This window comes from Antennarius striatus, chromosome 19 (assembly GCF_040054535.1).
Source record: "Antennarius striatus isolate MH-2024 chromosome 19, ASM4005453v1, whole genome shotgun sequence".
Lineage (NCBI taxonomy): Eukaryota > Metazoa > Chordata > Actinopteri > Lophiiformes > Antennariidae > Antennarius > Antennarius striatus.
In genome coordinates, this window is record NC_090794.1 from 11,999,079 (window position 1) to 12,014,095 (window position 15,017).

At 40.5% G+C, this 15,017-nt stretch overlaps 1 protein-coding gene across 1 annotated transcript in view; it reads left to right on the forward strand.

Moving 5' to 3' along the window:
* The window catches only part of nbas (NBAS subunit of NRZ tethering complex), a 152,015-nt gene that overhangs the window by 49,909 nt on the left and 87,089 nt on the right, over positions 1 to 15,017 (forward strand). The window contains exons 25-33 of the mRNA XM_068342764.1: positions 1,251 to 1,424; positions 1,771 to 1,904; positions 5,120 to 5,182; positions 6,813 to 6,935; positions 7,021 to 7,123; positions 7,370 to 7,447; positions 7,575 to 7,729; positions 10,867 to 10,979; positions 12,905 to 13,018. Of these exons, the coding sequence (XP_068198865.1) occupies positions 1,251 to 1,424; positions 1,771 to 1,904; positions 5,120 to 5,182; positions 6,813 to 6,935; positions 7,021 to 7,123; positions 7,370 to 7,447; positions 7,575 to 7,729; positions 10,867 to 10,979; positions 12,905 to 13,018 (1,057 nt within the window). The remainder of the gene's footprint in view (positions 1 to 1,250; positions 1,425 to 1,770; positions 1,905 to 5,119; positions 5,183 to 6,812; positions 6,936 to 7,020; positions 7,124 to 7,369; positions 7,448 to 7,574; positions 7,730 to 10,866; positions 10,980 to 12,904; positions 13,019 to 15,017) is intronic.

Consider the following 15,017-nt stretch of genomic DNA (forward strand, 5'->3'; position numbering starts at 1 on the left):
TTTTGTATTTTTCCTATTTCACATTCTTAATGGAACTTTCTTTTTGCACTAAAGTTCATTCATTCATTCATTCATTCATTCTCCATGTTAACAAAAAGGAGCATGTCATAACAAAAAAACATTGAATGAATATCTGGAAAAGAAAAAAAAGTAAGAAAAGAGATAACAGTGAAACTGTTTCTTTTGCAGTTTCTCTGTAAAACTTGAAATTTCTGAAACCCCTGATGTTTTACAGAGGGAAGCCATGAAAGGTAGACTGTAGAAGGTACTACAGTATGACTCCCTTTGGACTACATAATATGAGCTGTCTTTAAATTGTAGCTAATAACTGCCAGCTCCATGTTACCTCAACCCCCAGTCAGATCTGCCATACAGGCTGGCAGCCAGAAAATGTTGTTGACTGCACTAACACATGCTGCTTGGACTGTTACACCCTCTGGGAGTTAGGGTGTGTGCGTGTGTGCATGTGTGCACATGCACGAATGTGCGTCTGTGCATGTGTCTGTCTGTCTGTGAATATTTACTGAACTCGCAGAGATAAAATGGCCCTCTTTGCATATGTCTGATGTTTCCCTTTATCTGAGACACAACAAAGTAAAATATTTGCGTGTGGGCATTCAAGTCTGTATTTACTTTCTGACTTAATATTTATTGACCTAAATTTTTGTATCACTCCTCTCAATCTGTATAATCCCAGTCAGAGCTGTCTCAAGGTGGGGGCAAAGTCATGCAGCAGCAGAATGATGGCACAACACAAACTAAACGCTATCGCTGTTGTAGTTAAGTTTCAGGTATAATTTCATGACACATTTTCATTAAAATTGATTCTCATGTCCTGTTTGCATACATGTACTATTCCATCACTAAGTTTTAGACCCAGTACCTTCTACCATGACCTGTTGCAACACTGTATGTGTTGAACAATCATCCAAATTGCTCAGCACTTGTGTTTGATATGCGAGACTTGGCTCTTAACCTTTTCAAAGCAAACCTCTGGTGTTGTATACCTTTCTTTCGCTCTTAGGGGATACTTCATATGCAAGCAGTGTAACACTTCATTGTCAGCTAATGTATTACATGATAATTCTCTACATCATTACTGCACCAAGGAGATGAAGAAGCATAGGAATAAATCACTGGTCATGGCAACCATGACCTTAGACCAGAAGAGCATGATCATTGACCTACAGTAGGCGTGAAAGGCACTGCTTTATATTCATGTCTTACAGTAATTGTGTTTCTGTCACCAGTCCAGCACTGAGCGCTACGTTAAAGATGCCTTCCAGTGGATGGTGCCTTTCCTTCACCGATGTGAAGGACAAGAGGAAGGTGCTGCGGAAACTCTGCTCAGACAATACGCTGTCAACCTGGCCCAGCGAGACCTCACCCTGCCCCTCATCATCTTCCAGCACTCCAAGCCTGATGTGTGTATCACAGGAATTGGGCAGCTATAACACACACACACACACACACACACACACACACACACACACACACACACACACACACACACACACACACACACACACACACACACACACACACACACACACACACACACACTGCCTCTTTCCATCTGTGTCATGTCATGGTCAGTGTCACATCTCTGAGCTCTAAATGTTGTATTTATGATCCCATCAGGTCATAACCTAGGACATGTCTCCTGACTATTAGGAAATATGTGCAGAATGTGTGCAAACGCTTAAAGAGAAGAAAATCTGCTGCTTTGCTTTCATTGTACGCACTCACACACACTCTCATCTCCTGTAGTGCCCACAGAAGATCATCGGGGACCCGGCCCAGCTGATGGGGGTTGCTCTGGAGTGTATCTACAGTTGTGAGAGAGATGACCAACTCAGCCTCTGTTACGACATCCTGGAGTGTCTGCCACAGCGGGGCTATGGGTCAGACAAACAAACACACACTCCCTTCTATTCTTTTTGTTATGTAAAAGCATTTCAGGCAATGAGTGTTACAAATAGCCACTGGCTGTAAACATGATACTTGAATCAGACAGCTTTGTTCAGTGCGTCTGTCCCGACCGCAAAAAAAGCATGCATACAATTTTTTCAAAGAACTGTTCATGTTAACACCCATCTCAAAATCAGACTAAAATTAGATTAAAACATGTTAAGATGCTAACGTTGTCCATCATTGCCCCAACTGTAGGAATCTGTTCCAACCCTCTCACCTCTCCCTTTTCTTTCACCTTTCCACTTCTCTCTGAGGACCTATCAATTATCCTAACTACCACCTCTGTTTCTGCTTCCTTCTCTTCACACCTTTCTTTATTCCCCTCATTCTCTCTGTGCTTCATGCTTAACTTGGACTCCAAGGAGCCATCAGTAAACCACGCTACTGTTTGTACAGTATTTTCTACCTCCTGCCATCGCTGTCTCTGCCCCTCTAACACCTCTTCTGTGGCAAATTGTGTTTCATGTGGAAAGAGTGCCTGTCCCCAAGAGGCTGCGTAAGTAGGTAACTGATGATAAAAGAGTGAGAGGAAAAATACAGGTGAAGTAAAGGGTAGAGTGTTGATTAAACGGACCTGCAGAGCGTCTGAATAGTTGGAATGAATCAAATTAAAATCTGCTGGATTAGCCTTCGTATGTGCGTCTTAATTGAATTACTACACCTTCTATCTACAGTGTATGTGAGTTTGCTTTAATGAAAGATCAGTGGTTTCAACAGTGATTTATTTTGCCCTTTTCGACTGACTCACTCTGCTTATGCCAGGGAGATCGTACACATTCCTGCTACACACTCACAGCAGGATGTAACTGTGCTGCAACGAGATATAATGGTGCCGTGTGGCAGCAGTATACATATTGTTTTCTATACTGTTACTAGTTAAATGGAGGCAACTAAAGTTGGCCTTCTTTTTCTTTTCTATGAAAATTGCAGTGGAACATTAAGGAATTACTATAGCTGTGTTGCTCTTTTGTAAGCAGACTCACATTCTTCTTTTTCATTCCAGTAACAAAACAAGATGGTTGTTAGGCAGTCTTGTTTTTGGAGGTGATGATGCTCCATCAAGCTAATGTTAATATCTCCAGTGTTATTTCACCTTAAACAAAAAATTGTGTTTTCTTTGTTTTTGTAAGAGCTGGTGTCTGGTAGCCATCGGCAACAAGTTTCTTATCAAGTTATGACTGAGGAGCAGCAAGCAATGCTAATGTTAACTGTTAACAGCAGGTTAGCTCCGTGGTAGGACTAAATAGGAGTAGATATTTATATATGCTATGATTGAACAACATCATTACGTTTTATATTACCACCACATTATACGGTATATCTAGGGAGACCGCATCCAATTGATGCTTTTCTATTCTGCTATTCTGGTTCTAATCCAAATAGGTGAGATTCCTTCTGCGTTTGTGTGAGTGCGTTATTTTTCTGTTCCATCATGAACTAGACGGATGAAAGTTTGGCCAAAAATTAGAAATGATATGCAGGTGTTTTGCCTAGAACGATGAGCCAAATCAGCCAGAAGGGTGATGCCTAAGTCCAGGGACTTTAGAATTTTAAATTTGAACATGTCGAGCCCAATATGCTGCTACAAAAAATCAGAGAACACGGAATTTTGGATTTTCCACCATTTTCAGGTCTTCATGTCTCAGTCGTTAAAAAAAAAATGGTGATAAATATAACGAATTTGGTTTATTTCAACAAATTCAAATTTAGCCATTTTAACATTCCAAATAAAGTTGTCACGTTACTACCTCGAGCAATTTAACAATGTATTCCAACATCCTACGCTCCTTGGGAATTTCCTTTTGTGTCTGGAAATAAAGTTTCAGCTTTATTTTTTTTTAAATCTAACTTTTGAGAAGAGTCTTATTTGTTCAGTCTTAGAGGTGTCCATCAAAGACATTCATTGTTACCCCGGCAGTGTTTCGCATCTTTCCAGAAACAATGTCAACTGTCTTAGTAGACTAATCTCAAAAGTTTTCAACAGAACTACTTTGAAAATATTTTTTTAAAATACATGATGAAACTGTTGGCAAAGGTACAAAACTTAATTTGTTTTGGTTTAAAATTGCTTGGTAGAACATTGTAGAATAATCCTGTCTTCCCTCATGTTGTTTTAAAGTGTTCAGATATGTAGATTTTCTAGGGGGCAAATGCTGAAAAAGAGACAAATGAGCATAGGAGAACATGTGGTGGACTGTTTTCAGAGATAAGATTCAATGCATGAAACCTTATGCAGTTTCAGACACAGCTGACTTTTAATTTCAGCTGATCAGCCCTCATTTCAACACAGGAAATGAAATATTCAGTGTTCTTACAGTTCACCAATGAGTTATTTTAAATACGACCATGTTGTTGTTACTCATGAGTGTCTGTTTCTAAATCAGTAGATAAGTCAGCATTTATTGTGAAGCATTTCACTTTGACAGACAGATACTTTCCTGTAATGCTTGGATGAGCAGTGCTGCAAATCACAATTATATACAGTATAAATGTAATGCCCCCAACTTAACATTTCTGCTACGAGTGATTTGTCTGACTTGTTGAGCTCCAAAATTGCCACCCTTGCATAAAATATTACAAAACTGCAAACTTTGGGAAACCATGAGTTGGAAGTTGAGATGGTTTAATTTGGTCTAAATCTCCTTTAAGAAGAGTATAATGTGCCTTAACCCTTAAAGAGTTGATTGTTGAGAAATTAACAGGAGATTATTAAAGAATAAGGGAAAGCAGGGTATTAAAATGATGGGAGAGCACCAGGTGAGATGAAAGCAAAATAAAATATCTCAAAAAAAGCTTATAAAATAACAGAGAAATGATACGTTCACAGGGAAAAAATGCAACTACAATCGCTTATATTCTCCTGCATGAACACACTCCTGCCGGACAGGCCAGCTTGACCCTGAATCCTTTGCTTCAAGCAGAGCGTCATGGGATTTTATTTTTAGTACGAAATCTGTAGAACCTCTCAGTGTTTGGCTCACGCATGCACCCACAGATACGTACTGTACTTGAGTAAATGCACAGTGAAAGGAACCTGTGTGCTGTGCACATCTTTTATCATGCACAAGAATTTCCTGGTTGATGGTTTTTTTTCTCTCCTTTGATGACATGAACTTAAAATAGCATGTGGTTTATCATCCAACAGGCCAGACACAGACGCCACTGCTTCGCTCCACGATCAGGTTGACAAACTGGAGAAGCATCTCAGGTACGTAAACCCAACACCATCTTTCAACTGTCTTCCCCCTTTCTCCTCTATCTTGTCCTGTTTTCCCAGCTCAGCCAGACGTGCTGGACCGAGAATTTGCTGTTCTTTCCATTTTTATCCAACATTTTGAAAAATTTTTGGATTTGAACAAAACACGTATTCAGTCCATCCTTTCGTCCATTTTTGCTTCTCCAGTTATCAGGGCATGAAAACTTCTGAAGAGATCAGCCTGTCAGATTAATGATTAGCGCTGAAATGTTTGGGAACTGTTGACTTTGTAGCAATGCTCCTTACTTCCCTCCCCCATTATGGACCTGATGGAAAGCACCAAGCGGCAGAGGAGACATGGATATGCAGTCAACACGCACACGCTCAATATCAAAGAAGTGCTGCCGGTCCCATGGTTGTCAAACATCCTCAGGCGTTTTCTGTGTAATAGGTTAAAACCACCTACATCTCTCTCTCTCTCTCTCTCTCTCTCGCTCTCGCTCTCGCTCTCGCTCTCGCTCTCGCTCTCGCTCTCTCTCTCTCTCTCTCTCCCTTTCTCACACACACACACACACACACTTGCTCTCTCTCCTCCACCCCTCCCCTCAGGGTGAACTTCCGAATAAGGAGAAGCCATGAGGAGGAAGAAGGGATGTAGGATAAGGATGAAGGCAGAGGGAGGGCGGGAGCCTGGAGGGAACTCAAATGTAGATGATGATGCGAAGGAAGAAGCAGCAACAGGAAAGCCTGTGACAGAGCTTAGTCTTGGCCTTTACAGACAAATATCCATATTTACATGCAGACACACACAACCATGCACAAACACACCCTGGGGGAGTCTGGGAACTGTGTTCATGTATGCTTTGTGCTGAACTGCAATTCACACACATACACACAATGCTACGAGATGAATCAGGTATGAGATGTGAAGAATAAAAGCTGTTTCCAGCCTCTGCCACCACCACCTACTGGCACATTAATGTGTGCACAAGGAACATGCAGACAGTCACACGCAAAAAGGAACACACATGCAGGATTATAAATATGTTGTCTGTCTTGGTTCACAGTCGCACACACACACAGCCACACGGTCACACACACAGGCACCTGTTTACTATGGTAATGAGTTACAGCAGAGAGTGAACATCTGTAGCAGCACGACCCTGTTGAGACTGGGGGTGCCATAATCTCACACCAATACACACACAGACACACACTTACCGCACTCTCTCCCCCAGTCATACAAGACTGCCAGCATCCACATGCTCCCAGACACACACAAACACGCTTACAAAGAGGTGCTGTCTCATTGGGCTGCAGTTTATCATGTTGCTCTTCAGTCTCGCTCTACACTCTCTCCGCCTGCGCTGTGGCTCGCAAATGACTTTCTGCTGCCAAAATAATGAACAGCTTAGAGCGTACACATCCTCTGCATTTCTCCTCCATATCCTCTTTTGGGTTCTTTTTTAAACCTCTGTTTGTTCTTTGGCAATTCCTGCTATGATACTTCTGTGCTGCCAATCATCCCGAGATGATTCATGTGAATTTAAAATGTATCTTTTGGTTTTTTTTGTGTGTGTGTGTATGTTCTTTGCATGATTATGAGTGTTGTTGTTTTTTTTCTCTATTTTGTTCACAAAAGTGTGGCAGAGGTTTTGGAGAAACACGGCCTACAGAAGCCCATTTCATATGTGAAGAACAGCCAGAACAGTGAAGAAGAAGCCCACCAGCTAATGGTGAAACTATGCCGTCACACCGGCCGCAAGTACGGACATAGAGAAATACTGACATGCGCGGACATGGACGCCAAGAACAAATAGATGTCATTAACTAAATTTATTTATGTCCAGAAACCCTCCAGTGAAAGAGACAGTGTGGAGAGGTCTACTGCAGGACCTGCTTGACATGCAACAGAACGTCTACACCTGTCTAAAGCCAGAGACCTGCCACCAGGTATACAGAAAATGACATGTTATATGAAATAATTTTTATCTAACAATATATCAAACAAACTTCCACCTGAAAATGGCAAAGTGTCTTAGTGCCATATTTGCACCCAGAGTGGCACATTGAAGCAAATTTCATATTACATTTAATTGACAGAGACGAGTTCTACAAGACAGTTCATTAATGTTTGGACTTCAACTCAGTCAAGGCTCTCTGCTGTTGTATTTTTTTTTCTCGCTCTAACTTCTCTAGGTCTTTGTGGAATCCCTGCTGTGTTCCAGCCGTTTGGAAAACATACGCCTGGCTGGGCAGCTCATGCACTGCTCCAAGGTATATTAAATATCACTTGAAACACTGCCTTTGAATCACACATGCATCCCATTGGGGTTTCCAATTGTTTAACTGCAAAATAATGGATTCTAATGCCTCAGTCTTCTTTGAAATTTTATGTTTCCAGGTTAGCCAGGATGTTCCTGTCAGCTTGACTTTCCGGGGTAAAAGCTATGCTCAGAAGGTGGCCTATGACAACAGTGTGGAATTGGTATTGGCGGCTTCGAGGGAGTACTTCAACTCATCCACCACACTGACGGACTCCTGCATGAGCCTGGCCAGGTGATGAGGAAAAATGAGAAGTACTTCACTGGTTTTCTGCGTTAGCATGTACAAATGTCTGTACACTGTCTGAGATGTTGACCTTCCTTGTTGTTGATGTTTGAGAAACTCCATTTATTTCTGTCGGTGGATGTATGACTGACCAGCCAAAATATATTGGCGGTAGCTTTCATTTCCTCACATGAAGTTTATACTGAGGATGTAGGAGTGTGTGTGTGTTTGTGTGTGTGTGTGTGTGTGTGTGTGTGTGTGCGTGTGTGTGTGTGTTTCTGACTACATTCTCAGAGGGGAGCCAGTACATATCTAACCTTACCGTCTGTTCCTAGTAGGGAAGTGGGACAGTAATTGGGTCGTCATTCATTTATAGCAACTAATACAGATACCCCCACCTCCCCCACCCCACCTGCTTGGACAACATCATTCATTGTAACATTCGCACTGTGTGGTGTGTACCCATTCATCTGTGTGCATGCAGATTCAAAATATCAGACAGAAGGTAGCGTGAGCAATTGCCAGTCACTGTGAAATTAATAGTCCGTTCAGACTGGCTGCCAGCTTTTATTAAAAATAACCACAAATACACGTTTCTTTTCTTTGTACTAAATGCCCAAAACACACACGTGCTACATAGGAAGCGCTATGTGCTAATGGCTATGATCAGTGGCAACAGCTTTGAATTTTTGAAAGGATAAATTTGTGCTTTTTAAAATTTGATGGGAAAGTAGACCAACAACTGGAGCGATACAACATCCAACACTCAAAAGACAGAGGAAAGACACACATGGATACAATAGGCAGAATAGAAGTGCAAACACAACAGGACTGTAAAAATCAGAGCTAGATATTTTGAACCATGAAAACGACCCCCAAACACTAAGTTTCTCCGTACCCTTATAGAGCTTTTTAAAAGCACCTTTCAGTTAATTATTTTAGTTAATTGTTTTGGTTAAAAGAAATACTCTGAAAATCCAGTGTACACTACCAGTCTTGTATCAAACAGCAGGCCACAATGGAGTATTTTACAGTAATAAACACATGAAGACTGGTTTTGGTTAGTTGACTGGTTTATGATCCATCTTGGGTATCAGAGAGGAAGTGCTATTTGTGGCTCTAAAGGAAATACTGTATATTGGTAATACTTGGTGCAGAAGTAAATCAAAATTTACTACATACAGTACATCGTAAAGCACTCAAAACACAATTCAAGGCAGCCACTAAACCATTTAGAATAGGCATTCTATTCTATTCTATTCTATTCTATTCTATTCTATTCTATTCTATTCTATTCTATTCTATTCGACCAGAAGAGATCAGATGTAATGCAGTAATTGTGCAATGATTACAGTCATATTTCAAAAATATATAGTTACATGCTCTTTCTTTGACAGCTTTCCCCCACCACAATTTCACTGTTACACCCCACCAATAAATAGAGTGGGATCACTGTGTCTTTTTCTGTTGGCAAAGGCTTCTGCATTTCAACAGCATTGATTTATTATCAAGAGAAGTATGCAACAAGCATGGGTGATTTACTCTGTCAGTCCTTGTCATAAAGACCCTGTGTGAGTTGAAGAGAGCTGCAGTGGAAATGACAAACAAATTAAAAGAGTAAAAAACTGGGTCATTATGTCGGTATGCTCTTGAGCTGCAGCTTGGTTGGACAAAAGAGGGGCAAGGTGTCTGTCTGCTCTGGTGTTGCAATGATAACCGATTTACAAATGTTAACTGGTGTTCTCCTCTGCTTTACACCTCCATGCTGCAAGGCAAATTCACTGGAAAGAAATGGCTCACCATTTCTGCTAAGATATCCACACACACACTCAGACACACATTGGTGCCTGCAGACACTTCACAGCATTTGCACATAACCAACATGCCCTCTTTCTGTCTCTCATTCTCCCATCCATGGCTGTTAACTCTGCACTCGTTTGCCAGGACAAACTTCTTCTTCCTGGCGAGAACACCACTCATGGCCAAAGAGTGGGAAGGTGTATGCAGAGTGTACGCATCCTAGTCTATTAGCCATAGTGAGCAAACATGTTTTAGGGTGTATGTTTTGGAGTGCATTTATTTTGCTGATTCTAAAATACATTTCTTCTTATTTGTCTGTATTCATGCATTGTGGGTTGAAGAAGTGGGGTTTGGTGTTTTTTCCTTATGAACACATCCCAAGGAGAAGTTTATTCCTCTTTTATTAAGTGACGTCTAAGCTGTAGGATTTATTTATTTCTAAATGAATCATTCATCTCCTTACTTCCTCCTCCCTTTCAGTCTCTGCTGAGGTTGGCTTTGCTATATGATTGTGTGATGAAAAATCGAGAAAATAAGAAGACTCTGAACTAAAACAGGCTCAAAAATCTTGCATATTCAAAGGGCTGTTATATATTCAAATTTATGTATTACATAATCCTATTAGTGGTAATGAGTATGGTCTGTGTTTCAAGAGAAAACTCCCCTGTTGAAATCAGTTAATGTGGTCTTTGCTTTGTAAATTAATGTATTAAAGTGGTCTCAGTGTGTTCATGATCACAATGTTGAAACTTCACATTTTTAATACAAAATATGACTGAAAATACCGTATGTGCTGTAGCTAAATAAGGATAATTAATTTTCACCCTACTGTTCAATAAAATCAGTTGCTGTTACTTCACTTTCTTAAAACTGACCCTTTACATCGTGGTACCTTTAAAAAGTGCAGCAACTCCTTTTTTTTTTTTTTTTTACATTTTCAAACAAAACTCCAGTGCGCAATATAAAAAGTAAATCTATATTCATCAGTTAAAGATTATTTGCTTTCTGTCACAGATGAAGATCAGTACAACTCTTATAGCGTTCTGTTCCGTAGAAATATACATCAGCTACCAGTTATATTAGAATAACTGATTTAGCAAGGGTAGACTGCAGCTTTGCCTTGACAAAAGTTATCAAATTTGACTTACTAATTAATCTAGAAACATAGCTTTCCGTCTCCCAGTTTCAGCCTTGATGCTAAGATAACTGGTTACTGATATCCTATTAGCCAGAATAAGCGTGTTTATGAAATACGTACTTAAAGTTTCCGTCAAACTTTCATTCATTCTTCTATGTGACTCTCTGTACTCTGAGCTTCTGCTTTAATTTATTGTTGTTTTCATCAGGGCGTGTCTCCAGCTGATCACAGACTGTCCTCAAGCAATCCAGGACGAGCTGGACCTCATCAGCGCCCTCAGTCAACTGGAACATTTTAGTGTCAACATCCTGCCGCTTCAAGGTACAACAAAATGCCTGAGTGTCAGGGTAGAAAATGTTCTCTTCAACCACAAGTCTTCATTCATTTGTTCCTAAAATAAGTTCTGACATCTAGATGGTGCAAGGATGTTGACCTCCACAGAGTATACCGATGTGCCACACAACCTATCTGCCTTCCTTGTCCATATGTCAATTTTTCTCACGACTATTTCTAAATATATGGTTATTTATGGATCAGCTGTTGGGAAAACAACATCTGCCTGATGGAATAATTAGGATTGAAGTGTCTCTGCATGTGCTCGCTCTTACACACACACACACACACACACACACACACACACACACACACACACACACACACACACACACACACACACACACTCTTATCAACATTTCAGCTCCATCTGTAAACCTGACCGATCAGTATGCACCTCCACGTTCACTTGCTCTCTCCTTTCCCTGCATTTTCTATTTTCCACGCAGTGGTTTTCAGGTTTTCATGGCTCTCTGTTAAAAGAAGCGGTGTAACTGAAACGAACCAGCTTGGCCCCTCATTGCCTCACCTCTGAACCAAAGTGCTGTTTGTCTCTGAGGTCTCAGCTTTTTTCACCCTTTGCCCTTATCGAACTGAGCTGACAGCATCAAACCACTATGAGAGAGGAAGCCATAATCTGCCATCTCTCTCCCCTTCTCCTTTTGTATCACTGTTACCCCAGATTTTTGTTTTCCTACTCCTTGCCCTTGCTCCCCTCGCTGCCTACCATTTATTCACATAATTTTTGTTGCTGCCCACTTCATTGTTATTTTTGTCAAGTGTTTTTTGCATCAGCGATTATTATCTAAAGCCTTTCTTCATTGCCCAGGGCCAGATTGGCAGCATGACTCTACATTGCCTGTGGTGCCTTCAGACTTCTTTTTTTGTACGGACTCAAATATGTATGCACACAGACTGTCCACACACAGAAATACACATTATTTTCTTTTCCACCAAAGTAAAAACCCTGTCCCTGTGCGTTCTCTCACTCTCGAGGTAAACATGCACAAATCTGAGGGGGAAGAATCTGAGCGTATGAGATCCATCCAGGCTGTCTCCGGCAGCCCTCCTATAGCACCTCAGGCAACATTTCATACACACCACTCTCTCTGGAATTTCCTCACGGCCTCACCCAAAGTTGCACCGAGCCATAAAGATATTCAGCAGAGTGTGAACAAGGCACAGACGTGTGTGCTGGCACTAAGCTTACCATTTTCAGCCACTGAGCGGAAATGTATAAATAATGTGATAATGTGTCTTTTGGAGTTTCTGTTTCTTGAAGTGAAATTCTGAAAAGAATTGAAACCTACAAGGTTTCAGCTATGCAATCCGTTTAGTTAATGTAAAACTATTCACAGTAAATATCCAACTGTGTCCTGCTCTCATGGAAGATTAGCGTTATGTGAGAAAGTAAATGTCAGGAGAAACCTAAGGTTCCACAGAGTCAGTCAGTCAATGGAGAGTTTTATTAAACAAAATATACGATTACAGTCAAATTAAGCACTATGGCTGATTTTAGCATATGTTCTCTTATTTATTGGTCATCTTGTTGACTGGATTATGTAAAAACTACAAGATGATATGAATGACATTTTGTTCAGGGGTGTGGTGTGGGTTAGACAAAGCTTAGCAACAATGTGACGGATATTTCAGGCTTGTTGGAGTTATGTCCTCAGAGTGCCATTATATTTTATTATGTCATTACTTCTCCCCAAAACCAAGGCCAGTACATCATTACAGAGGGGCTCTGCTATGACTAACTGTACAGGATTTTATTGTTTTGCAGACATCATTACCAACTGTATCCATAAATTACACCAGATCATCATTTGTATCATCAGATGCAACTTGTACAGATTGAATGCGGTAATTAGCAGAATAAGTGTGACACCCCCTCCCTTCTCTTCCCCCAGTGCGTCTGCGATCAAACCGACTGTCTCTCATAGAGGAGTGCATCACCCATTGCTGCACAGCCTACAGACAGTCCACAACGCTTCTGAATCTGGCCTCACTTCTCAGAGTGGCAGGTAGCTACAGATGTACACACACGCACAAACAATTAAACACACATACACACCGGTGATCGCATCACATTATCTATCTTCCGTTGAGATAGATAATGTGATGCATACGAGGAGACGGTCACGGAGGAAGGTTCCTCTCTGGTGAAATTCTAATGGAAATAAGAAAATTAAGGTAGCCTAGCGTGCGTGGGAATTTTCAAGTGCACCGACTAACGAGAGGGAAAATTTATCTCCTACAACTGATGTTGCAGCTTGCAAACAAAAACACCCACTCTGAAAGAGTGAGAAAAATTCACTCCTTAGGTGCATCATTTTGTGTACTCTCTCAGCGTTAGGGGTTCCTGTCGTTACTGTATAACATGGAAAAAAGTTCAGTAAGTCAAGTTTGCATCTTTATGCCAAGTCTATTCATAAAAGTCGACTTACTTAAGTTTACAATATGCTTCGTAACTATTATAGAAAACTGTTGACTTCATTTGAAGGTCATTTTTATGGAAAAATACTAATACATTTTTCTCCTGGGTTAAAATCAAATAAAATCAAAACACCCACTGCCGGGCTGTTTGGAATTTCTGTGTGTTTCCTCATTGCTGTTTAAAAAAAAAAGGTTCAAAGTGTTAATGCTCTGATGTTAATGCTCTGCAGTACGTACTTGGTGGTTGAAACTGAATGTTCCGAGTTCAGAGATAGTTTTTACAAGAGAATAATCATGTGCAATAAAGAATCTTTGTAACTTGCAAAAAATACCTGAAACAGTTGCAACTGTCAATATGCCTTGCAGTATTGCAAGTAAACAATACAAGTATGACTTTTTAATGCATCATCCGGTAAGAATTTTACTCTGTGAATTGAGCATACATATAGGGCACTGTTAAATGAAGGATTTTAAACTACTTAAAACTTTTAGCAACATCCTACGCAGACCTAAACATTGCCACGGAAGCCCCCAGTGAGCCTTGTGTGAATTGGTAAAGATTTCAGCTCTTTAAGATGAGTGTGTCTGTCTCTTTCCATCCTCTCCTGAATACTTTATGTAGGAGTTAGCACTATGCCCCAGCTCTTGACCAGAAACATATTTACATCTGTCTTCCTGTAGAAATTCCAAATGAGATTCTCTTGACTATATTTTTGATGAGGCATGGTCAGATCTTTCAAATGGCATTATTAAGCTGTCACAAATGCATGAGTGGAACCTCATGCCGCAGATGACTGATGTGTAACAGTCGCTATCACATGGAAATGGGTTCTTTCTGATTAATTTTACTTTAGTTCCATTTTAAAATTCAGAGATGAACAAATATGTTTTTTATATTTTATAGGATTGTTTATATCTGGAACTGTCAAATCACTAACACCCAGTAGATAATTCTGACAAGATCCAGTTTGAGACATTTAAAGATGTACTGCTTGTCCTCCAAAATAATGTGAATGTTGGTGTCTTGCTCTGTCTGTCTCACCACAAGGAGGTATCTTTAAAAAAATTGAGCTTATTTCTTCTTATCTGTCCATCATTCTGTCTTTTTTTCTTGTTGTCGTCGCTCTTTGTGACCTTCATCTCTTAACTTATATCTCTTATCTGTCTTCTGTGAGTTTTGCTGCCCACAAAAGGAAACTTGCGAACTGGCCTCGCAGCATTTCTGTTTCTCTGCTACTCATATTCAGTCAGCAGGCGCCTCTCACTGTGTGGCTTGAAAAAAAAACAAAAAACAAAACAGAAGCAGAGGGAAATGAAAAGAGGAATAAACAAATTTTTAAATAAATAAATGCGGTTGGGGGTGTGTGTGTGTGTGTGTGTGAGTGGGGGGGCTTTTGAAGGGGCGCCTCGCTCTAGGGTTCTTTGGTGAATATTTAATGTAGGTATCACCAGCACACCGGTGGAAGACCCTAAGGGTTTGGTTTCTGCCTTGCTCTACAGAAATGCTCCGTAAATCATTCAGTCTTCTGGGATGGAGTTTGTTGGAAGTTGGCTGCTGCTATGATAGAAACAAAATTATTCAGCCTT